This window comes from Excalfactoria chinensis, chromosome 1, assembly GCF_039878825.1.
Source record: "Excalfactoria chinensis isolate bCotChi1 chromosome 1, bCotChi1.hap2, whole genome shotgun sequence".
In the NCBI taxonomy this organism is placed as follows: domain Eukaryota; kingdom Metazoa; phylum Chordata; class Aves; order Galliformes; family Phasianidae; genus Excalfactoria; species Excalfactoria chinensis.
Window position 1 is genome coordinate 35749617 of NC_092825.1, and position 24230 is coordinate 35773846.

At 39.2% G+C, this 24230-nt stretch overlaps 3 protein-coding genes across 6 annotated transcripts in view; 1 reads left to right on the plus strand and 2 right to left on the minus strand.

Annotated features, from left to right (window-relative positions):
- CAPS2 (calcyphosine 2) overlaps positions 1 to 7726 on the minus strand; it is a 31161-nt gene extending 23435 nt beyond the window's left edge. The window contains exons 1-4 of one of the 4 annotated variants that reach the window (XM_072337747.1): positions 7270 to 7726; positions 5799 to 5845; positions 4821 to 4866; positions 4571 to 4690 (exon numbers count right to left, since the gene is read on the minus strand). In XM_072337747.1, the coding sequence (XP_072193848.1) occupies positions 4571 to 4690; positions 4821 to 4866; positions 5799 to 5845; positions 7270 to 7347 (291 nt within the window). In that variant the 5' untranslated portion in view covers positions 7348 to 7726. Of the gene's footprint in view, positions 1 to 1145; positions 1164 to 4570; positions 4691 to 4820; positions 4867 to 5798; positions 5846 to 7269 lie in introns of those variants that run through there. The other 3 variants (XM_072337756.1, XM_072337765.1, XM_072337773.1) reach the window with 3 other exon arrangements.
- A 384-nt stretch (positions 7727 to 8110) lies between these two features.
- Positions 8111 to 15826, minus strand: CCDC107 (coiled-coil domain containing 107). Its single transcript, XM_072342074.1, has 6 exons — positions 15355 to 15826; positions 13905 to 14110; positions 12644 to 12710; positions 11278 to 11368; positions 9798 to 9907; positions 8111 to 9216 (listed from the first exon to the last, which is right to left on the minus strand). Exons 1-6 carry the CDS (start codon positions 15824 to 15826, stop codon positions 8945 to 8947), a joined length of 1218 nt encoding a protein of 405 aa, XP_072198175.1. The 3' UTR covers positions 8111 to 8944.
- On the plus strand, positions 15825 to 23426 carry LOC140254911 (GLIPR1-like protein 2). Its single transcript, XM_072342062.1, has 6 exons — positions 15825 to 16004; positions 17856 to 18101; positions 18898 to 19001; positions 22031 to 22116; positions 23150 to 23176; positions 23272 to 23426. Exons 1-6 carry the CDS (start codon positions 15825 to 15827, stop codon positions 23424 to 23426), a joined length of 798 nt encoding a protein of 265 aa, XP_072198163.1.
- Positions 23427 to 24230: the final 804 nt, after the last annotated feature.

Here is a 24230-nt window from a genome sequence, read left to right on the forward strand (position 1 = left end):
CTTGTTTGCTGCTTAGTTTTACTGTAAAAACAATAAAGAAACTTGGTAGAATTAACACAGTTTGCAGTCCAAGCTTTGCAGACTACATGTGCTGGATTTTACACAAGGTCAAGGCAAAAAGTGCAGATATTATTTCCCATTACTTTAGCTCCATACTTCTGTCCCTTTTCAGTGTTAATTGTTCTCAAAGGTTCAGACCATATTCTTCACCATTTCTTTTCTAAGTCCTTGGTACAAACATAATTCAATGGAGTAACCCGGGGGGGTGGGAGGGAGGGGGGGAAGAAGGGGGAGCCTGAATGCATTTCCATATTTGGAAATAACATTTTACCAAGATCTTTCCCCTGTCACTTATCTTCTTAGGCTCCAGGCTCATCCCCATCAATCACACTAATCTCAATGCCCAGCCTAGACATGCACTATGAGGGCAAACATTATGACAGCAGAGCGCATTTACAAGCACCGCAGTTTCTCATTCTAGAGTGACTAAAGGGAACTTCCTGTATTTTTTTTATTCCCTGCTCAGTGTTAAATGCCAAAACCATATTTGGAAATGTCTTTAAAATTAATACATGGAAGTTTTTTTATTGCATACGCACATGCAAATCTCTCTACATGCTGAATAAGATACCAACAAACATTTACGACTTAAAAAAGCAATTACTACTTTGTTAGCACCTTTACTGAAGCTTCTGGACTCTGAAGGTGGTTTCTTTTCTTTTCTGCAATTCCCTCAGAGTACCGCTATCCATTCTCTTCCTGAATAACCAACACCTTCAACATTTAGGTGATTATCTCCTCAATGCTAACAAAAATAAGATGGCTATATCCAGCAACCCTACTTGACACATCTTATCTTGAGACATCAGTAAACAGTCCTAGTCTAGAAAATTGTTTTTCAAAAAACTCTGAACTTCAAAATGTTCTTTAAAGGGGCAACTTCCTCATTCAAAAGAAGATCCACGTCTCTTTACCAGCTAATCCCTGAATGATAAGACCACATTCAAATTATTATTCCAAAAGTGACCTATTTTGGAAAGATTTACTTACACAGTCTGTTACTAAGGAAGGTGGAATACATATTGCTAAAGGAATACTCAGTCAGGGACCCAGAAGCAAGCAATGCAGAAATAAAGGGTACTCACAGAGAGGAATATGATCTTAGTATTTCAGAATTGCTTGGAAAATCTTCTCCCCAAGTCAGGCAAAGAAAAAATAAGGAGAGAGAGAGAGATAGCAAGAAGAAAGTAAATGAACAGAAGATGAATTACTGTAAATTTAGCACTACAGTATTTAAGACATTATGAAGGCAGAAAGGGAGCAGACAAGATAAAGGAAAGCAGAGAAGAAAGGAAGACCTTGAAACAGTCAAAGTCAGATCAACCTTTTGTAGCATTCCCGCAAGTAGATAGACTTACTTGCATGAACTTCATATTAAAAAAATAAATAAATAAATAAAACAAGTGAAACTACAGGCATCCAGAGCTAAGAAGAGTATAGCAACTTAAGTATGTATGCACTGTGATTATAATGCCATACAATGGAAAACAGATAATTTGCAGTTAAAAATAGAACTGTTTGAGTTGGAAGAGAGCTTTGAAGGCCATCTAGTCCAACTCCCCTGCAATTAACAGGGACACCTACAGCTAGATGACGGTTGCCCAGAGCCCCATCCAGTCTGACCCTAGTGTCTCCAGGAATGGGGCTTCCACCACACTTCTGGGCAACCTGTTCCAGTCTTTCACTACTCTTGTCATAAAAAACACTTTCCTTATACCCAATTAAATCTCCTGTTTTATACTAGAACCTTTTCCCTGTGTCCCATCACAAGAGATCCCGATAAAAAGTCTGTCTCCCTCTTTCACATAGGCCCCCTTTAGATACTGAAAAATCACTATCACGTCTCCCCTGAGCCTTCTCCAGGTTGAACAGTTCCAACTCTCTCAGCCTGTCCTTGTAAGGTCTTCCATTCCTCGCATCATTTTCATGGCCCTCCTCTGGATGCACTCCAACAGGTCCATGTCTCTCCTATGCTGTGGACTACACACCTGGATGCAGTACTCCAGGTGAGGTCTCACCAGAGAAGGGCAGAGGGGCAGGATCACCTCCTCAACCTGCTGGCCACACTGCTTTTGATGCAGCCCAGGATATGGCTGGCTTTTTGGGCTGTGGGGGAACATTGCAGGCTCATATCCAGCTTCCCATCCACCAGTACCCACAAGTTCTTTTTTGCAGGGTTGTGCCTTTTCCTTTTGTTTCCCCAGCATTTATGGGTGCATTTTATAATGTGCAAAAATACCTTTGTTGGATACAGAGATATTCTAAGAGCTAAAGCACTCCTAGTCCAGTTATCTCATGTTGTAAAATCCATATATATTGCCTAAATTAATGAACATACTCATTAGCTGTGAACTCTAAGAAACAATAAAAGAGTTAGGCTTCAGGCAGCATGCAGAAGCTTAAACAACAATAAAGAGTAGGTGAGAAGCTGCAGCAAATCAGTGTTGTTTATATTCAGAACACCTCTTCAGAAGAATACTTCTATTTGTTCTCGTGATGGATATGTTTTATGTTTTTCTATTTTTATTCATAATTTTACTAGTTACCTTCAGTAAGACAGGATGAAGTAAAAGTGCCTGAAGGAGGGGGCGGGGGATAGAAAGGAGACTGTGCTTTCTCTGGAGGAAATGATGAGATCAGCCAGGACAGAGACTCTTCTACAAAGTGTGGAGGGCAGGGAGGCACAGCCTGGAGCAGTGTACTTGCAGCCCAGGGGCTATAGCTTATATCATGAAATTGCAAGGACCAGGCAGACATTGTTTAGCAAGGGCAATTAAACTAAACCCTCTCTAGAGACTGGTCTACAACAATTCCAAGCGTTTGATTTTACAGCACCCATGAGTACATACAAGAGACACAGCATGTGGGGATGAAGCTACATATAAACTTTGTCATTTTCTCCTAATCCACACTGCTCTATATTTTCTCTATTAAAAATAATAATAATAATAATAAGAAGAAGAAGAAGAAGAAGCCTACTAAATATTTAACAAATATTTATTTGTTTCAAGTTGAGAAACCACTTGGTCATACAAGGAAATAGAATGATGATACTGGCAGATTCACCTTGGAGTGCCAGGCAATCTGGAGTCCTGCCATACAGGTTAATAAATAAGAAATAGAGATTATATGTAAATGTATTGATAATTGTTTTCTCTCTGGCAGCACTACTGCTCTAGACAGACATAGTCATTCAGTATGTCTTAGGTTTAAGTTAAATATTTCTGAATTAATAGATTTTTTAACAGTAGAAAGTACTTCCTAGTTCTTCCAGATAACGCTAGTAAGTTAAGGGTATTTCCTGCACTCTAACCAAATAGAAGTGCACAAATAAAACATTACAAAGTTGATGTAAATTGCATGACAATGATAGAAAGATGTGTTGGTACTTCTCTTCCTGAATTTGTTTAAAAGCTCCAGATGCCCAACCTCTCAAGTATTTAGGGATCACTAATAGAGAAGTTTTGTATTAACCATCAGCTTTTTCTCTCTAGTTATTATTTCTGAAACATTTTCAAAATACTATTGGATGTAGAATGACAGATTAAGAAGACTGTTAAATAAGCTACTTCCTGCAACACAAAAGATGCCAAAACATACTAGACTTTCAGACCATACGCTGCTGTGTTTACTATTCAGTTACTAATTTTGTCAGTGTACATTCCTTAATCTACTTTACCTCTGTTTTCACCTGACAAGACATTCTAGAAATCTGTTTAAATGAAAAGAGAAATTAAATAGTAATTAGCAAAATCTCAGATGTATGGAATGGTCAAATAATCAGTTGTCACTTTTATTTTTTCCAAACTTAACTCAGACCAGTGTCCGAAGGAAAACTTTTTCCATATTCAGAGAACAATTGTAATATCTGAGCAATTAGCATTTATTATACTGGATGCTGATCACGAACAGTGCTGCAATTTTTAAATCAGAATATTTTACATTTACATTTAAAGATAGGAGACTAAGAAAAAGTCTGACTGAAATATTTGTACCTAATTTCAGAAGTTCCCTTTTCAACAGTAACTATTCCTTCCCAGAAAGAATACTTAAATGTTTGTAAGCTCAGGTTGTTTTTCTTCAGTCATATGCTTAATGACCACTACTGATCTTACCTTTTAACTTTAAGTTAATGCGTTGTTCAGAAAGTTAAAGCAAAGTTACATGCTATCTCAACGCTACTCAGTTTCTTTGACAAACTATTGACAAAGCTAATTATTAATACATCTCTTGCAAGTGATTATGAGAAAGATAAATGCACCTAACAACAAAGATGAGCTCAGGTATTAAACAAAAATCAGATTTTTGAAATATGCTAAAGGCTCCTCAGTAAAAACTCCTTTGACAAAAGTATTTTGGACCATTAGCATTTTGATTCGAGAATTTAATTGAAGGAGGAAAAAACAAACAAACAAAAAATCCTGTATAATGATACTAAAATATTTAACTACTTTTTCCAAATTACTGCTGAAGGGGCACATTTTAAAGAGGTCTGTTAGGAGAGACTGACTTGTTGAGATGGTAGATGCTGCCCAAGTGGCATTTCTAACGATGGTCTCCAATCCGAAGATGAATTTAGAGAGCATGTATGAGGAAAACTTCTACTGCATGGTATGTAAGAGTTCCCATCCTAAAACAAGAAAGGACAGGTGATCAATTTTTATTTAGTTATTTATTTTAATATTCAGAAGTGTATTTGGTAAGTTCTTGCAATACATAAATTCTAAAAACCATTCAAGACCAAATTAATTTATAATTACCTCATCATCAGAATCACCCAGCCTCCCTAGATCTAGGCATGGCACCCTGCAGGAAGTTAAAATGATTTTAGGAACAATATGATTTCTTATTTTTCCAGTTACATTACAAGCAAACTCCAATAGTTACTACTATTAGTGCCTACACAAACGTTTCCTTACAACTAGAAACAGCCTACTTGGGAAATGTCCATTAGCCCCCTCATGAACCAGACACTGAGCTTTTCCTCCTTCACATCAGCAACCACAAAGGGCCCCTGCAAGGTCGTTCTTCCCTCCCAGCTTCAAACAGGCCCAGCAAAGCTTCACTCACCACCAGGAGCTGCTGCAACCAATCATAAATCAAGAATTCTTATTTCCATTTTCCACGGCAGGTCTGTGGAAACATCCCTCTACAGCCTAGTCACCAGAGAGTCCACAGGAAAGCAATAATTCCTCCAGATGCAAGCCTTCCCAATTATCTGAGCAAGACTAACACAATGGAATCCAACTATATAGGGCGAGCAAGCTATAACTTCAGTGTATACACACACACACTTCTGTTTAAAGAAATAAAAACATCACAGATAAGACACAATTTCTGTGTCTTATGTTTTTAGCTCTGGGGGACTGATACTGCCAGTATTTCCAAACAGCCCTATTATAACAAAATTGCTTCTACAAATAAAGAGAGCTCATTAATTTCCAGTTGTTTTTCATTACAAACTGACTGACAGTACACAAAATGTTGAAGTTCTTTGATGCAGACATGAACAGCACAAGGCCATAAAAACACATAGTTGTAAAACAACGTAGAAAGACAGTGGCTATAAGGTACTTCACTAATGTAAATAACATATTGAAACTTTTTGCTTAAATACGTCACAGAAAACAGCCTTCAGATGATAAATTTTACACAGCGCTGATTTACATATCAATACAAATGCAGGTGTATGGTGTAAATTATTAAACAAATCAGATGAAAAACATGAGCCAACTTACTCTGGTGGGCGAGGACCCCGAGCAGCACGTGTGTCTGGTCTCCACCCCTAGAAGGACACATTATTACATGCTGACAGAGATCAGGACACAAACCCACTGTTCTCTCTTTCAGCCTGCCTTGGGTTAGAACCAATACCTCCAGATATCTGTCATATGTATTTGACTGAGATAGTACTAACAAAAGGACAAAACAAAAACTTTCCACTGAAAGATGATTCTTACACATCTTGAGACAAGAATACTCAGTATGTGTCAATACAGAAAGTTTTCTAGTCATTAAGAATACAGACAGCATCTATACCAGCTATTAATACATTAAAAATAATCTCTCTCAGAGAGGACTCACATAATGAACACCACCACCTTGTGGTGAAATATGTTAAAAGCTTTGAAGGGATAAAATGCGGCCTTACACCTCAGACTAAGCAAAGTGAACAAACTCTGTTCTTTGAATAACGCAGTGTGCTGTCTCATGTATTTCTGCAGTGCATCAAATCACAGGTTTTTCTGCAGCATTTCAACTGCCTTTAAGAAAAAAGAACACAACACATTTAATGCCTTTTCTGAGTCATCAAATCAGGAATAAAGCAAAGTCGTCTTGAAGACTATCCACGTTTACTGGATGAAGAACAGAGTCTCAACCTCATTTAAATCTACGATTAAGTTTTTCAAGCCACAAAAAGTCATGTCATAAGGAGTTTAATCTGGAAACTGACAGGCATAAAAGGGATGTTTCTTTACCAGTGCCCAAGTTTTTTCATTAAATACAGAAGGTAAATGGGTGCCTGCAGGCTTAGGGAACACTGCAGATGAAGTTTACTTCACTGCATACTTTATGCCCCGTATCCGTGAGAAAAATCAACTGTTACAAAAAATATTTACCTATAATAAAACCAATGGCTCTCGTAATCCAAGATCATGTTTACTCTAGTCAACCTTTCAAAAATTAACCTGGAGGTCTCCGCTACAGTAATCCTGTGAGGGCTGTCTACCTCTTATCTCCGAAGGTCAGCCATTACCTCAAAAAGATTACCTCTCATAATGAATGCTAAGCACTGGGATTTGTTTCACACAAAGGCAGTGTGGAATCATGCCTTCTGAAATTATGCTTTGAAGGCTGTTCTACTTTATTGCTCTTTTGGAAAAGGAAACACAGTCAAAGCTGCAAACAGTTTCACCACAGGTTGAGTCTTTGCTACAAACATCATTTGTTCTTGCGTTCCCCAGGCTCCAGGGATGCACCCAGCATGTTGATATGCTTCTTTCTGAAATCCTTACCTTTATTTGAGAAACAGTTGTATGGAATTATCATACTAAACTATCACCTTCTGTCACAATTAGTTTCTTCGTAAGTTTTCTTCTCTGCTGATTGCACTGAAGCCCCGAACTCACAACCCTGGTGTCTGCTTAGAGTTCTGTAAGAAACTCAGCGTAGGGACAGAAAACAACCACACGTCCTCTGTTAACATACCTGACATTTCTTCCCTCTGGACGACAGCTGAGTCTGCCTTCGAGGGGATGCAGCAATTCCTTTCACTTCCAAATCCATGCAAACGCAACGACAGCCTTCAGAACAAACTGAAAAACACAGCTCGCGTTTCACCTGTTTGCACTCCGTGCCGAGCTGCTTTCTCCTTCCGTTTAGCGAGTTTAAACCTAAAGCTTATTGCGTACTTCCCCAGACAACAGACACACTCCCTTTTTAGACCGCCATCCACAAAGGCTGACCTTTTACCTTATGGACCTCCCACTCCCTTTACCAGGCGGGAAGCGCAACCGCGCTGTGTACGCAGCCGAGCGGGCAGGACTCGCTGAGGCGGCCTCCCAAACGTTCAACCTCTCTCGAGGGGTTCGACACAAACGGGCACGGCCACAGCCCTCCCAACGAAGCCTCAGGTGGAGCGCAGCGCCGCTAACGCCACTAAGACAGGGAGGGCCGGAGCAAGGCGGCCGCTACAAGCGTCCCCGTGGTAACGGCGTCGCGCCGCGCCCCGCCCGCACCCGTCACCCCGCCCCTGGCCATGCAGGGCCCAGCACTCAGGCTCTGAGAGGGAGAAATAAGCAGAGAAAAGGGAGAGATGTGAACGACTGCAGGCTGAATTGTGCGAGAAAGCAAGTCACGGCGCTATAACTGACTATTTAAAAGCTTAGTACGTCTAAAACCAAAAACCAACAGCAGGCAAGCCGACCTGTGACTTCTACAAACAAAGCATCGCAGCATCATAAGCATGCACATGAAGTGAAGAAAAAACTACACAAAAACTAAGGTCTGGATAGAAGTTATGATGGCAAAGAAGGAAAAAAAATAAAGGAAAACAGAAGAAGCTTTTTTAAACATTGACTTAGTGGCACAACACATAACAAGAAACACCCACGATCTACAGCTCTTGAATGAGAAGTACTAACACATCTGTTAATACCCACTTACGTTACAATGAATCAGGTTCTATAACATCAGTATGAAACAAGGACACAAGTATTAAGGGGTAAGTCAATGATAATGCAGCTGCCAAGTTTAACCAGTGACAGAAGTGGGACCAAAAAAAAAAGAAGTTACCCAATGTAATGCATTAAGGCCTACAATGACATTACAACTACACACCATTCCTGAGCAGACAACAAAAGATGTTTCAACAGTGGCTAAATTTCTCTCCCAGTCAAGAAGCTTCTCTATGAACACATCTCTTAAGGCCTAACCTGTAACTGTTTCTCATTTCCCCTCCCTCCAGAGACTTCCAGGAAGAGCTAAATTCATCAGTCATGCTCTTTAATGAACCCAAGAAGTCACACTTCAAGTGATACTGTGCTTACTAGTTACAAAACATGAAGCACCAGTTCTTTACAGTCTAAGTCACAAGACACTCCAATATTTTCGTGAAGCATAAGATTACAGTGTATTATATACAGAACACAGAAATATTTTTATAGGAAAAAATAAATAGATAGAATTTGTAAACATCCTCAGTGAAACTTTGCTGCCATTGAAACCAACTGCAGAATGATCACTGATACAAGCGGTTTTAATCTCTCTTTTTAAAGCATACAGCAGTGCATATAGCTTCATAACTTCATTCAGAACAGTTTAAAGTGCATACAACATGGTGAAAAAACAAACCTTAAGCTTTTAAGTTTTACACATGCAGATTTCATTCATATTTATTACGTCTCCTCAATCCCATCTCCGATTCTATTACACCCTTGTTTATCATCTCTTGGTCTTCTACTCCATCTGTTTCAAACTGATGTACTTCACATTCATCACATAATTCACGCTCCTCTATTCTGCAATCATCATCAACATCTTCATGCAAATCTTCATTACCGTCATCTTCTCTGTCATTCATTTCTTTCTCTTGAGAATGTTCAGCAAATGACTGGAGGAGATCTTCCAGCTTCTCATCACAAACGTGGCTGACATCTTACAATTCATTAAAAAAAAAACAAGTTAGTTTCAATTACTGGACGGGATCCAAGTTTAGAGGCAGTTCAGATGTAGGATATTTATTTCTCTCTTTAAATAAAGTTCAACTAATGGAGCAATTGCCAAAACTTCTTATCAACCGCTCCTAACATTTAAAATTTCTCTTGGATCGCTATTCACCTTTTGGAAGATTCCACAGGAAACTAATATACAATTTGCTGTTCAGTATAACAGTGCAAGCATTGCCCACAGCCTCCAAGGTCCCCACGTGGGTATCCTCAGACTAAAGTCAGACCAATACTAATAGGTTATTAAAGGACTCTCATTCAAGAAGCTTGCCTCTTGAACACATAACACACATTCTAGCATTTATTCTTAAAAATAAAATCACAGCATACAAAAAAAACAAACATGATACAAGATTCCACCCAAACAGGAAGAACAGTACAACTGCAGAATAAAACTAATTCTACACTCATTTCACATAAGATGCAGGAGCTGAACATTATCACAGAAAGATGTTGACTGTTTTAAAATGTAAACGAATAGGATAACTATACCACTGAAAATTGAAGTACCTGTCATCTTGTTTTCTGATTTATCCAATCCACTTTCTTTCATCAGTCGTCTAATTGATTGGATCTGTGTCATTATTTCATCCTTCTGCTCACAAGCTAAAGCATTAACACTAAAAAGAGACATAATCAACAGCTGAAAGATCACCTCAGAAATGACCACTTAATAACAATGCATATGATAGCAGTATTTCTTTCTGTACATAAATGCAATATTTACTTTAGCAATAATTTTTGTCAAGTTTTTCTTTGTGAACTTCTCCCATAAAGAGATCGTGAGAGATTAGAGAGCCATACAATCCCCAACTGTATGAGACTAAACAAGAGCAAGTGCCAGATTTTATACCTGGGATGGGGCAACCCTGGATACATACGGACTGGGGATGAGAGGCTGGAGCACAGCTCCACAAAAAGAGATCTGGTGATCACCAATAAGGCCTAAAGGAACAGCACAGAGCTGCATCACTCAGTATCAAGAAAAGGTTCTTTACCAGGGAGTAAACAAATTGGCCAGTGTAGTTACTATTTAACAGTCTCAGTATATTTTAAGTTCAGAAGCATACTAAAGGAACAACGGTGAAATTCTGCATGCTTTAAACAAGGCTTCATGCTGTCAGGTCTACACAAAACGTACAGCATGGATACCTTTATTTCTGGTACATGCATAAGGCCCTACCTTCTTAAAGAAAGAACACCTTCCAAAACTACAAAGAGGTTATACCATTTATTCCCCTGTTTTTTCACTACCAAGGATCAGTTATGTTTCTCTCCAATAAACACACTGAGTTTAAAGGTTTCCTCAAAACACAGAACTAAGCAGCTATACCTTGATAACTGACTTCATCTTCTAATGGTATCAAAATGAAGAAAATCATTTTGCTGCCAGAAATGTAATTCCCACAAATTTTCAAAGGCTGCTGAGCTTCAGTATTTTTTCAGTATTATTCTCATCAGTCTGCTTTACTGTCGCTTAACAAGTTAAACTGCAATCTGATTGCAAGCTTTAGCATTCATGTTGGTGAAGAAGGGAATGTCTACAGAAAAGACCCTAAATGAAAGAATGAGTATTACCTGCAATGCACTACATAAACAGCAATTAAGGAAGGCTCCTAACCAACATTTTCTACCTGTATCTCAGAAATGTGTTATTGACATTTTGCAGAATTTCACTTAACAGAATCATAGAATTACCCAGGTTGGAAAAGACCTTGAAGATCATCAAGTCCAACCGCAGCCTAACCATAGTACCCTAGCAACCCTCTGCTAAATCATATCCCTGAGCACTACATCCAAATGGCTCTTAAATACATCCAGGGATGGCAATTCAACCACCTCCCTGGGAAGCCTATTCCAGTGCTTAACTACCCTTTCTGTAAAGAAGTGTTTCCTAACATCCAACCTAAACTTGCCCTGGTGCAATCTGAGGCCATAAGATGGCCATCCAGAAGATGGATTCTAACTAAAACATTTTTGAACCACTCACCAGTTTGACAATGGATCCAACTGAGTCAACAAAGAATTTAACATTTTCTCTGTTTGCGCCAGGTGCTGCTCCAATTCTAAAAGCTGATGTTCTAGCAAACAGAAAAACAAATTAGAAAAAGAGGGAAGAAGGAAGAGAGAGAGAATGCTTCATGCTACATTAGAAGTGTTTACAATGCCAGAAGGATAACACTTTATACTCTTGGTCGGACAGATTCAAAATTCAGAAAGGTTTTTTCTCTAAAATCTAGAACATAAAAGGGAAATGGCTGGGTTAAGAACAGCAACTTTACAACGCATGTCCAGAAATCCCTCTCATCCAGTAACCTATCCCTAACAGCACCCAATACAGGCATACCTTGGTAGAATCTGATGAGAACGTGACTCACTTTCCCAACCTCTAGAACTATGCAGTTTTAAGACTTCCTGAATCAAAGGCCTTAACTCCTCATACTGCCTGAGTACCTTCATGCTTCACAGTGTCATTAATTTTTTTTACTCATACCTTGCAAATACATTCAAATAGTTGCATTCAACTAGTGCTTAAGGCACTAGCATTGACAGGAGTAACTCCTCCTCAAACACCATGAAACTTTGAAGAAAGGAAAATACAATATATGAGGGTGGTGAAAAAGCAGCTAACAAATCACTGTCAAAACCAATCATAGATCTGTTGTACAGGGATACCAGAAGAGGCTGCCAGTTGTTTAGTTAACAAAATCTTGCCTATATAAGGGGCAAGAAAAGGTGTGAGAACAGTACAACTTTGATGTGCCTTAGCTTTTTCTCCAAAAGCAAGTTCACTTCTTGGTGTGTCCAAAATACACCGAATCAGTCAAAGGCTTCATGAAGATGGCATTACATACTTTCTCTCCTCTATAAATATATCATGGCTTTGATCTCTAATGTAGCCCAAAACCAGAGCAATCTGTTAACTGTTTTAAGCATAATACTGTTATATTCTCCTACAACATTCTATTAATTCTAAAAGGTATTACATACTACTTTAACATTCCAATCTAATGGGACCATTCACCAGGCAGGCATCAAGTGACAAAAACATTGCACATTACAAGGCAGAGAACCACTACACAATGAGAAAACTGAAACCATTATATAATGCTTCTCTGTCTTGTATTACTGTAACTGTTTTAAAGAATAATACCATTGGGAGTTTTCAAACAAATCCAGTAAGCGTTTGAAATATACAGAATAACAAAATGTGTTTTGTCCTTTTCTAATGGCACTAAAGTAAATGAAAAGGACGTTCTTGTTGAGCTAGAATGTATTCATGAAAATAAGTAGCTTTGTTTCAGCAGGAAATACACGTACTTGATGAATGCATGCATCCTGAATAGGAATCTTACCTGTCTCCTTTGCCTTCTCTTCTGTACTTTTTTCCTTCTCGGAGAGATTTTCTTCATGTGCCTTCATCTTTAATAAACAAAGTTGTGTTAAAAGATTACACAAATATCTTCATATTAAAAATAAAAATACATTGAGAAATTCACTGAAAGTAAACAGCAACTGTGAGATTTGTACTTCATTAAAGAAATTCATTTCAGCTTTGCCTTCTTCTCTTCAAAGCAATGACAATATGACTGAGAAGTTATAAAAGATATGGCTGCTTCTTCATCTTCAGTTTTACAAAATTAATGGGAGGAACCTTCTAGATTACTATTAATTAGGAGATAAAACTCTTTTTCTTAAACTAATAAAAATGCCATGAAAATATTATGTTACTATAGAAGTTACTATAGAAGCACTTTTGTTTCAGGCCTGCAAGCACAAGCGTGTAGAGTCATAACATCCAAAATACAGTTTTATGATATTAAATCTTACTTACAACCTAATTACTTTTAGTATTACATTTATTTCTAGACCCAAACTGTTCAACTTCTGAACTTCATCTTGCTGAGTCGTATTCTTCTGATATAGAAGATGATACGAAACTGTCTACAGATACAAACAGACTGTGTATACTGATGTTCAGGTTTAAGTTTGACTTATTTTTTTTTCCCCCTAAAGGCAAGCAACAATATTCCAGGTTCACACTCATCTTGCAAATGCTATATATAATACCTAACAAATGTGATACTAAAACAACTAAGAACAAATCGATCATGCATTCTCCTTTCTTAATTCACTAATGGTACAAAAGGTATTGCATTTCATGGCTTGCAGTCTTCATTACAGCTGCCTAATACAAATGAGTGGGGTCAGGGTGGGGGAGAAGTTCTAGACTGCTCATTATTACTGCTCACTGTTCTGTCCAGTTGCTAGCCTAAGGCTAGTATTATTTTGCAGGAATCACCTCATTCCCACGTTCCAGCTCATTCTGAAGAATGAAAAATACTGATGAAACTTAAATTACAGCTTCAGGTAACAGCACTGCTCATATTCTCAGATTCTTTTATGAGACTGGGAGAGGAAGCATAAGACTCTCATTTAAGATAAGACCAAAGCCTTCACAAGGAAGAATCACACATGCTTCTATTTTAACTATGGAGGTATATGTTAGAGGTCAGATCAAATGTCATCAGACAATCACATACACGGGCTCAGAATTGGGGAGAACAAAAGAAAAATCCTTCCAATTTCAATAATAACAATTTTCTTATGTCTCACCTTCAGGAATTTGTATGCTGCAAACACTCCCACTCCAAGAGCATACAAGGGCATGAGTGTGAATGCTAAGTCTCTGCCATTTCCTCTCGTCCTCTCACTCTTCATCTCTTTTGCCATTGCATTTCTCATCTGCTGAATACTCTGGTAAACACTACCTTCAGGATTTCCTGGATTTGGGTGAACTTGATGAACTGTCTGAGGACTACCTTAAAAGTTAAATTGAATGAAATAAGACAAAATAAAAAATGAAATCAGAAGTGCAATCAGTTTCACAACCAGAATTAACTTCTTGCCTTCCTGTGACCACCTCTACTCTTCACTCCAGCAGATGATGCTTTCAGCTCTACATTCAAAGAAAGTTATCAATAATCAACCTATTTTTAAATAGAACATGAAGTCTGAGTAGGAAAGATTCTCAAATTAAGTTTCCATGCTCCTTTAAGATACAATTTTTTGTGTTTCTCCCTTCATAGACACGTTGGCCAACACAGGGACAAACCATAGAAAAGACAAAGAAAACATTTTAATGCTGTATTACTGCTTTGGTTCTTTTAAGGCTAAGTACAATCTTGCACCATGTTCCTTTCTGTCCAGTGAGTCCCTGCTTAGGCCTCAGCAGTTTCTGAAGCAAGTCAGCAGTTGTATTAAATGTGAAGGTTATTTGTGGCCCTCCCTTTTCTAAAAGGCCATCCATCCTCATACCAAGAGGACAAGGTCAGAGATGCTTACAGCCAACTCAGAGAGACATTTACCCCAAAGCTGTCCCTGAGGGTATGAGCCAAGGTACCCTGCCAGGCAGCTCAGGCTGCTTGCAATGTTAAGTAAAATCAACAGACTGTGTATGTGCTGTGGCCACAACAGCTTCCCATTTACAGCCAAGAAGTACTGGCCAAGATTTAAATGCTTCCCTCCCTTGTTTGCTTCCTTTCTCTCATAGATAAGTGTTTGCTCTCAGTGAGAAGGCTGTAGGACTATAGGAAGTGAAGGTTGGCCTGGCAGGAGCAGGCAACAGTGCAGTGCTCTCCCAGCACAGCAGAGGGTCAGCCTTGCACAACTTGGGCCACGGCAGTATGAGAGATGCTGCAGATGCCAGCACTAGTATCTGCAAGCTGAACAGGTGGTACGGCACGGGAACAAATGTTTTCATTCACACAGCCAACGCAATACACCTACCCGTTCGTTACACTAACCGGCATCATACTGGCTGAAGCGACACAGTTTCACCTATACTTTATAATTTCCTAAAGACAGACAGCAACTAGCAGGGCCATAAAGGAGCAGGTTTAATGCTCACACACACTGCTGCTGGATTACCTGGCCCCACTGGCTCAGGTGGCCGTAGGCATTCCCAACACCTCCCTCAGAGCCCCCTCTGTACCCACGGGCTGTCCTCGGGCCCTCCCCTACACACACGGCGCCGAGCGGCCCCACAGGCAGCGCGGGCCCGTACCTCTGTGCTGCTGCTGTTGCTGCGGCTCGAAATGGCCGGGCCCGGCCCTGCCGCCTCGCGGAGCCCGCCCGGCCCTACCGCCGCCGCCGCCTCCCCCGAACATCCTGGGCATAACGACGAGCAGACAGAGTACCAACACCACCGAAACCACCGCCTGCTGCGACACGGACAGCACCATGGCCGCAGCCGGACCAACACCCGCCCGGCGGCCGCTCAGCAGCGGCGGGAAGGAGGAGCGGTAGCCGAGCGGGGCGGTCCTTGCGCCGGCAGCAGTCTGCCCCCTCACGGTTCCCGCACGTCGCGGAGCGCTAAGCGGCCGAGACCGAGGGGATGAGGCGTGTAGCGCTCTGGGCGTAGCTGTACGGGGCTGTCTGCGTTGCGCACCGCACGTTACGTTCCAGCCCACCGAACGTTCTGGAAGCGGCGTTGCCGCCCGGCGCGTGCCCGAGCGGTGACGGCGGTGAAGCGCCATGAGGCTGTGGGCGGTGGTGGTGGCTGTGGTGGCGGTAGAGGTGCCCTTGGGTGCGGTGTCTGGGCGTTTCCCCGCCCTGCCAACCATCTCCGATAAGGCCTTCATCAGGGAGTGCGTGCGCTCCCACAATGTATTCCGCAGGAACGTTGATCCCCCCGCCAGCAACATGCGGTTCATGGTAGGCAGTGGCCTGCAGTTGTGTGTGTGGGGTGGTGCGGTGAAGTGGCCGGGGCAGAAGCAGTGCCACGTGTGTTCAGATAACATTACACTTATTTGTTGAGAAATATCTTAGAAAGTTGGGTTGGTTGTAGACAGGTGAGGTAAAAACAGCCGTGCGTGCAGCTTGAGGATGTGATAGAATGAACAAGTAGAAGAGGTTCACATTAGCTCCAAGGAATTTCTAGTTGGGAAGAATCATAGAATCATTAAGGCTGGAAAAGATGTCTAAGATGATCTAGTCCAGCTGTCAGCCCATCACCACCATGCCTTCGGAGCCACAGCCCTCAGTGCCACATCTCCACATTTCTTGAACACCTTCAGGGACACTGATTGCACCACTAATCTGGGCGGCCTGTTCCCATGACTCACCACTCTCTGAGAATAAATTCTTCCCAATATCCAATCCAGACTTGCCCTGATGCGACTCTTGGCCCTTATCTCTCATCACTGCTACCTGGGAGATGAGGCTGACCCCTACCTTGATACAACCTCCTTTCAAGGAGTTGTAGAGAGCCATGAGGTCTCCCCTTAAGCTCCTTCCAGAAGAAGGGAAGTCCAGCACCAGAAGGCAGTTCTGTTGTCTGTCAAAAGCAAGAATATGAACTGGAATACTGGGTCTGGAAATCTGGTAGCAACGCAAAGTCTTTGTGTCTGGCACTGACACAAATTGCACTAAAAACTTTGCTGAAAATGGTTAAACAAAACTGAAGAATGTGCTGAAAAAATAAGACCTGACAGCTTGTTTTTTTTTGACGTAGTCTTGAGAATAGTCACATATTCTCATGCTGTGGGAACGGAATGGCTTTGTGTACATGGGTTAGAACCCAGAATGGCAGGTGGGGAGCCATATAACCTTCAGGCTGAAGCACCTTGTTAAAGCGCTGTGCCTATGTTTAGTGTTCAGGAGTAGGAAAAACAGAAAAAAAAACAGTGAAAAAAAAGGAAATATTAATTTAGAAAAATGGTTAGAAAAATCAACAAGCTGTAGTGAGATAGCAGCATTGGAAGCCATGTAGAAACAAAGAGTAAACCTAAATGTCTGTGCAGTGCTAAGCCAAGCATTAAAATCTGGGATCTTTTCTATAAGACATAAAACTAGGTAGTTAAAGATAGAAGAAACCTGCTGAAAAGCACTCAAGACTGGAACACAAATAGCAAATACATTTGTTAAATAATAGGAAGTTATGTTACAGTGGTAGACTGCCGAGAAATAATAAATAGCAGAATAAATTATTTGCCAAACAAACATATTTTATGAAGCTGTGTTTGTAAAATGCTCTGGTGTATTTAAAGCATTAGTGCAGGATGTGTTTGTGGAGAATCTCTTAAAATGCATAAAATATTTATACATCTTAATCTACAGAAGCTGTGTATTTTCTATTCTGAATTAATTTTTATGTAATGGAAATCCTTAACAATTTGTTCAATAAGAGAAAATCCCCCAGAAGTTTCACGCTTAATTAATGACTCATTTATCTGAAGATAAAAGTGCATTCCAAACATTTTTTTTAGTTGCTAGTATGTGCTCTTACTAAGTTAATTTTCAACAGTGAAGGGAAGGGGGGGTAGTAATTCTTTTTAAGTATGTATTTCTTTCGTGCTGCCACTGGAGAAGTCAAAATAAAATACAAGTACTTGCCTTAAATAAGGAAAAACATTTCTTTATGTAGCTCCAATATATAAAGTCTACCTGTTATTAATATATAATGATCTGTATCTGTCCATTTTATTGCCTGACTGGTTTTATCTGACTGTTGGAGACTTTTGTAACTTGACATTGCACAACTGTTTCAACTTCATTGTTTTGCAGACTTGGGATGCAGCTTTGGCGAGGACTGCCAGGGCATGGGCAAATAAATGCATTTTTGATCATAACATGTATTTAAACTTGAAATATTATGCCCATCCTTATTTTACGAGTATTGGAGAGAATTTATGGATTGGAAGTCATCAAATATTTGATGTTAAAGATGCCATTAAAGCGTGGTATGATGAAGTCAGATCCTACAATTACTCATTGGAGACATGCAGTAAAGTTTGCGGTCATTACACTCAGGTAAGAATCATCTTAACAAAAACATTCTGTGTAGTTAATAATTTAGTGCCTACCAGATAAATCAGGGTCTGTCACTAATACAGAATTGTGAATGTCCTTAATCTGGGTCTCAGGTAGTACCAAATTAAACATTTAAATCCTTTTCTAAGCAAGGTTATGTCTGCTTAACATAACCAATTTTAGCAGTTAAAATGGACAGGATGCAACTTTTGGGGATGTTCAGGTTGTTTTGTCAGTCTGAGGCTCTGTACTGTTCATGCTGGAGAGATACTGAGAGCAATCTGGTTTGTCTCTGTTTGCTTGACTATGATCATCCAGATATTGTAGGTATAAGGTAAGGTATATAAAAGTAGTGGATGCTTAGATTGTAAGCCATAGTAAGCCATCCTTGTTCAAGTATGGCAGATAGCAGTGGTTAGTCTGAAATTGTACAGTGCTAAAGCTTTCAGGCTTAGGTTTGTTGCAGTTACCAGCCAGGCCATTTTTAGCATGAGAAGCCTTTTTCTGCAGTCCTACTCAAAGAAGCTGTCAGGTAGTTGCCACTAATTTCTCTTCTGTTACTTGGAACCTGCCCAGCGACCATAAAGTCAATGATGTCTACTAAAGTTGTCCTGTAGAAGAAGTAAGCTCCCTTATTCTTGTGGTGTAATTAACAGCGTTTATTTTATGAGTAAACAGTGAGAGTAGATCAGTTACTGCAAAACTGATATGTAGATTCTCTTAAAACAACTTGGTATTTGCTCAATATTAGACTAGGTTACCACTGTGTGTCAATTTATTTTTGAACATTTTTTAGATTGTTTGGGATGATTCATATAAACTGGGCTGTGCTGTTGTTTTCTGTAAAGAAGTTGGAGGAATAAGAAATGCAGCAAATTTTGTTTGCAACTACGCACCAAGGTAAGTTGTTCTTCTAAATATTAAGAAAGAGAAATCAACTGTACTAATAGTCCACTAAAAGTAAATTGAGATCTTCGTTTATGGTAGCTTTGTAAATGCTAAGCCTAGAGAGAATGGTGGTTATTTAATTTGTTTACTACTGGACACATAACCATTACAACATGTACTTGGTTTTTTTTTTAATCTACTAACTTCACTGAAAGAGTCATTCTGTGCTGATCTTAAGCAAATCCCACTCTGGTTTATGATCCTCTTCATTACTTTCTTTTTCATATGAGCCAGAAGAAATGGGAAAGTTGGCAGCTTTTTTTCTCCTCACAAACTTGGGTCACTGTCACAGAGTTCAGTTAGTTTGAATGAAGTATTTCCTTTAAGTTCTGCCCTTATCTCTTCCTAGCCTTACTTCTAATTCTATTGTTATTTTGAAACTTAATGGGATATGGAGTTTTGCTGTTGTTTTCTTTTTAAACTCTGACATAAAAAAAAATTCCAGTTAACTGATTCAGAATAATGACTAATGGACATCAACAGTGGTCTGCGAAGGTTTATTAATTTAAACTTTTCTAGTCTGTAACAATTTACCATGCTGATATCTTGTGCCATTCTGCAGATTCTTGATAACTGATAACTAAGCTGAATAGTGGCCTAGTTTGGAAGGATCTTCCAGTTCCAAGCACTGCCACAATCAGGGATGCCTGCCACTAGATCAGGCTGCTCAGGGCCCCATTCAACCCAGCTTTGAATGCCTCCAGGGATGGGGCATCTACAGCTCTCTAGGCAGCCTCTGCCAGTGCCTCACTACCCTCTGTGTGAAGAATTTGCCTTTTATCTAATCTAAACCTCCTTTTTTTTTTTTTTTTATTTTTTTTAGTTTAAAACTACTATTTCTTGTCCTATCACTTTAATCCCTGACAAAGACATGAGGTATAACTGCTTGATACTAAGGACCCCAATCTCTAATTCACCACAGGAAATAAGTGGAGCTAGAACAGTAAGACCATTTTCTAAGAGCACCCTTATGACTCAGTTACCCTGACAGAGAGCAGTTTCTTCTCAGAAGTGAGGATGCACCAATTAAAGGATCACCTTGCTAAAATTACCTTATTCAACATAGCAGTTGTGCAGTGTAGGCATTTTATAGATGTCTTCCAAAGGAAATGAGACAGCATGCTCTGGTACCATCGATGTCTGAGGTTCCCATCACCTCCAGTCAGCATTCTCATGCCTAAAGTTAGCTGCCCCATCTTGCTTCAAGTGTGTGATGGTTTCACCCCAATGGCCAATTGAACTCAGCCATGCTGCTCTTTCACTCCCCATTGAGAAGGGGACTTTTTTTCCTCTCCAGAAGTTAATCTGTGCCTTTTTTTTCCCATTCATTATTTCTTCTCAGTGAGGTACCACTCCCCAAGTTAGGTGTTACTCAGTGTTTAGCTCAGCAGATAGATTTATTTCTTTGTAATGAGAAGGCAAGGCATCTCAGGATAGAGGCAGTGCCTTCCATCTCTCTGGATATGTAGCTCAGAGTCTGTTTTCTCAAAGAGGATCTTATAGAGGATTTAAAACTCTGTAGTAACAATACAATTATTGTTTGCAGTTGAAGCCTTTGATACCAAGAAAGACCTCCTGAACTGCAGCTCAGGCAGTCTCTGTGGCTTGTATTGCATTCCTGCAATTGAACCATGCACAATCACCAGCTGGTCCTCCTTTCACACCGTTATCTGATATACTTTGGCCAGAACTTAGAGAAGCTTTGCTTTTTTCTTGTCTTTCTCATTCAGGAGTCTGAGACCCTTTTTAGGATAACCTTGTTGCTTTCTGTTCGAAATCACCTGTGCTGTGAGTGCATGTGTGGATGTTTACTCAAAAGTTATGCCAGTTAACCTGCAACTTTTGTATATGTATGTATTTATTTATTTATATGTACACAGTACTCTCTCCTGCTCTTCTATAGCAGGTTCAAAACAGTCTTTGATTCCTAGTACCAGAAGAGGTAAGATGGTGGGCACTCTGCTTCCATTTTCTTCCTGTCTGAGTTTCAGAGCAGTGTATGTAGTGGAAACGTGTTACTTTAGCTTCTGGGGTAAGAGTCAAGCCTACCAACAGTGTGTGTGAATGTGTGTAAAGGCATGTCAAAAAAGAAAAGTTGCAGTAAAATTGCAGGTATTGTCCTGGAGGGGTTCTCTGTGCACCTTTCTCAGCAATGTTTTACCAGCTCTTACATCTTCATGTCTGGTGGGTAACTCCTGTTTATAAATACAGATAGTACAGAGTGTGTGTAGAAACTTGGAATCCTGAAAAAAATTATCTTAGGTCTTGATGCAAGTGATCTCTGAAGGAAATTATTCAAAGTGTCTGCTATCGAGGTGAAGAGAACAGTAGCCCACAGTCCTGTGGGGGAGCAAAATCTGCTTCTTTGTTCCTAGGATTAGGCTGTGAGCATAGCATTGCTTCATCCTTTTTGAATAGACCATACAGCATAACCAGGATACTGTGCAGCTGATTACCTGATGGCCAGAATGATGGTATCTGTGTTGGCAGATCTTCCAGTTAAACGTATAAGTGGATTTTGTTAGAGTGTGCCACCAGTAAGTCCTGCAGGCTGACCCTTATACTTAACAGTCAGGCTCCACTTAGATGAGGTCCTTCAATGTGTAATAATCTGTCTGTCTTCATTAAGACTGCATTCTCACTGTTAGGCATTTTCAGGTGTTCTGCTGAATGAAGGTTGAGTTTTTCAACAGCAAGTAGCCCACAGAATATCTTTTTGTTACATGTGTCGTTTTTATTTTTCTGCCATAGTAGAAAAAGCCATAGTACTTTCCCATAAAAAATAATAATAACTTTTTAGGAGTCTTTTCTTTCACGTGGAGAGAACAAAGAAAATGAAAAGAGAGGTTTGAAAGTTACTCCAAGGTTTTTAACAAATAGTGAGCCATTCGTTTTACCTCAATATATTTATTTCAACCAGTGACTTCTGTAAAATTATGCATGACCAACCTGTCTCATAGAAACTTCTTTTTCCCTTATAGTGGTAATTTTCAAAGAAGACCGTATCAAGAAGGACCACCATGCAGTAACTGTGCCAAGAGGGACTTCTGTGATAGGAAACTGTGTAGTAAGTAAAAGCAAATGTAAACTGTAATACATAAAAGGAAAAAATACAACCAAGGGTTTGATAAAAACTGCTGCAAAATGTGGTTTACTCCTTCTTGATGCTCTCTCAGGTCCAGTAAACTATCCATAAGGCCATTTATATTCTGGAAACAAGTGCATTGTTCACGTTACTGAATCGGTGTCTTAGTGATAATTATGAAGTCTCAATTTGATAATTCACGATTATAGTTTCAAATGTATTATAGTTTCCGTTGTACTCTGTGCTGGTTCATTTGGTATGACATCGTTAACCAGATAAAGAAATTAGCATGTATCTATGTACTTTTAAAAGTCTTATTTCGGTGTCTCTCTTCAGAAGGTCCCAAAATACAGTTTCTACCTACTGGAAAGCCAAAAGTTGGAAGGTTCATGTGGCTAAAGTTAGGGCATAGGTTTTTAAGTTTCATTTGATAACTGGAAGTCATGCTTGTGGTTTAACAAAGTTGTCTTAATATATGTTAGGATAGCTTTAAAAGCAATAAACAATTTTATGGGTCTTAATTTCTAAGTAGGAGACACCTCTGAAAAACAGATAGGACTACCAGGTTATACTTAATCCCAAGATTTAGGCCCAATTTAGGAAACAGTCTGTCTCCCATTCTCAACCATAAAGAGGTACTGTACCCGGTAGTATGTACTAGCTCATGTATATGTTGTGAATATTAAACTGTATTTATTATTTTGAGAAGCACAAATAAGAGAGGGTTCAAACTGAAAATGGTCACATAAGGCTTCAATTCATATAAGACTTCAATTCATTGTCATGTGGGCATTTTTTCTCATCAGTGTTACTGTTAGAAGCAAGAATATCTTCATGGAGACATTATAAAGTATTGCAGTTCAATTTTTATCAAAGCAATTTCACTTTTGTTGTAAGATTTATCAACCAAGTTCTCAGATTTGTTAGATTTGATTGGTAAGATTCAGCTTACAAGATAAGATTTAAAGAAAGAGAAATTCTGACTGCCTTTCTTTTTTCTTTTTCCTTTCTCCAGGAAATGCAGAACGGGATAAAATTGTCTGTAAGTATTATAATTTCACACTGTTGTTAATATTCCTTAGTTACTACAAATGTATGTATTCCCTCCTCAACTTCTAATTCTATCTTTATTTTTAGATTACTCAAGATGGACTCCACCTTGGGACTTCAAAATTGTATGTGATCAGGCGTGTATTGCTATTATAATTTCGAGAGTATTGATGATATGTCTTGGTTTTCTAATTATTTATTTGTGTAGAAGACACTTTAAAAACTTGTTTATGTCCACATAACTGGATTTGAAATACACACAACATTCTGAACGTGATCTCTAATGAATTAAGCAAAAATCTGTATTGATGTGATTTTAAGGTCAGCTTTCTTCTGCAGTAGTTTTGTTACTGTTTTGTGCTCCTTCCAGAAAACTTAACATGCTATAAGAATTAAAAAATTATTTGTGGGTAGGACTCACGTTGAGAAATTAGTACACTAAGGATGGCATCTGATACCATTAGAAGTGTTGTTTTTAACTGCCAAATTTATGTATTTAATTCTGTTTAGTTATTGAATTTACAGACTGTATTCTTGGAATTCCAGGAGAAAAATACCTATCAGTTTAAAAATGTGTTACAGTTCATGCTAAGACAATACTTGATGTGACAAATGCTTAATTTTTGTGCCAAGAGGAAGATAGCATCATATTACATAGCAAGTCCTTACTGCTAGTGACAGAATGTTCTGAGTAAAATGTATAAAGCAAGAAGTTTCTTTAGAAAGGCAGTTCTTCAGAAGTATTGATGTTTGTGAAGTAGTACAGCTTGAGATTTATTCTCATTCATAATAAGATTGTTCAGATTATTACTTTGTTCCTAACTTCCTCTACACCTTGTGTTTCATTTGTAAACTTTCGCTCCTGTATTCTTTACATTGTACTGTTACCGATGCATAGAATATTCACTGTCCTGTAAGTGTTCTGTAGTTATAATAATAAATTTTCTTCTTTTTTTAAACTTACTGAAGCCTTTTTATTCAACACAGATTTCACTCTTCAATATCCGAGAGATCAAATCTTTGATTATTTCAGTTTCTTTAAAAAA

Bases quoted from the DNA above. Each gene is read 5' to 3' on its own strand.
- LOC140254911 (XM_072342062.1), top strand. From the start codon at position 15,825: ATGAGGCTGTGGGCGGTGGTGGTGGCTGTGGTGGCGGTAGAGGTGCCC. The intron at 16,005-17,855 runs GTAGGCAGTGGC...ATTGTTTTGCAG, and splicing joins CCAGCAACATGCGGTTCATG to ACTTGGGATGCAGCTTTGGC. The intron at 22,117-23,149 runs GTAAGTAAAAGC...TCCTTTCTCCAG, and splicing joins CTGTGATAGGAAACTGTGTA to GAAATGCAGAACGGGATAAA.
- CCDC107 (XM_072342074.1), bottom strand. From the start codon at position 15,826: ATGGCGCTTCACCGCCGTCACCGCTCGGGCACGCGCCGGGCGGCAACG. The intron at 12,711-13,904 runs GTGAGACATAAG...TGTTTATTAAAG, and splicing joins CAGCATACAAATTCCTGAAG to ATGAAGGCACATGAAGAAAA. The intron at 9,217-9,797 runs GTACTTCAATTT...ATGAATTGTAAG, and splicing joins ATCAGAAAACAAGATGACAG to ATGTCAGCCACGTTTGTGAT.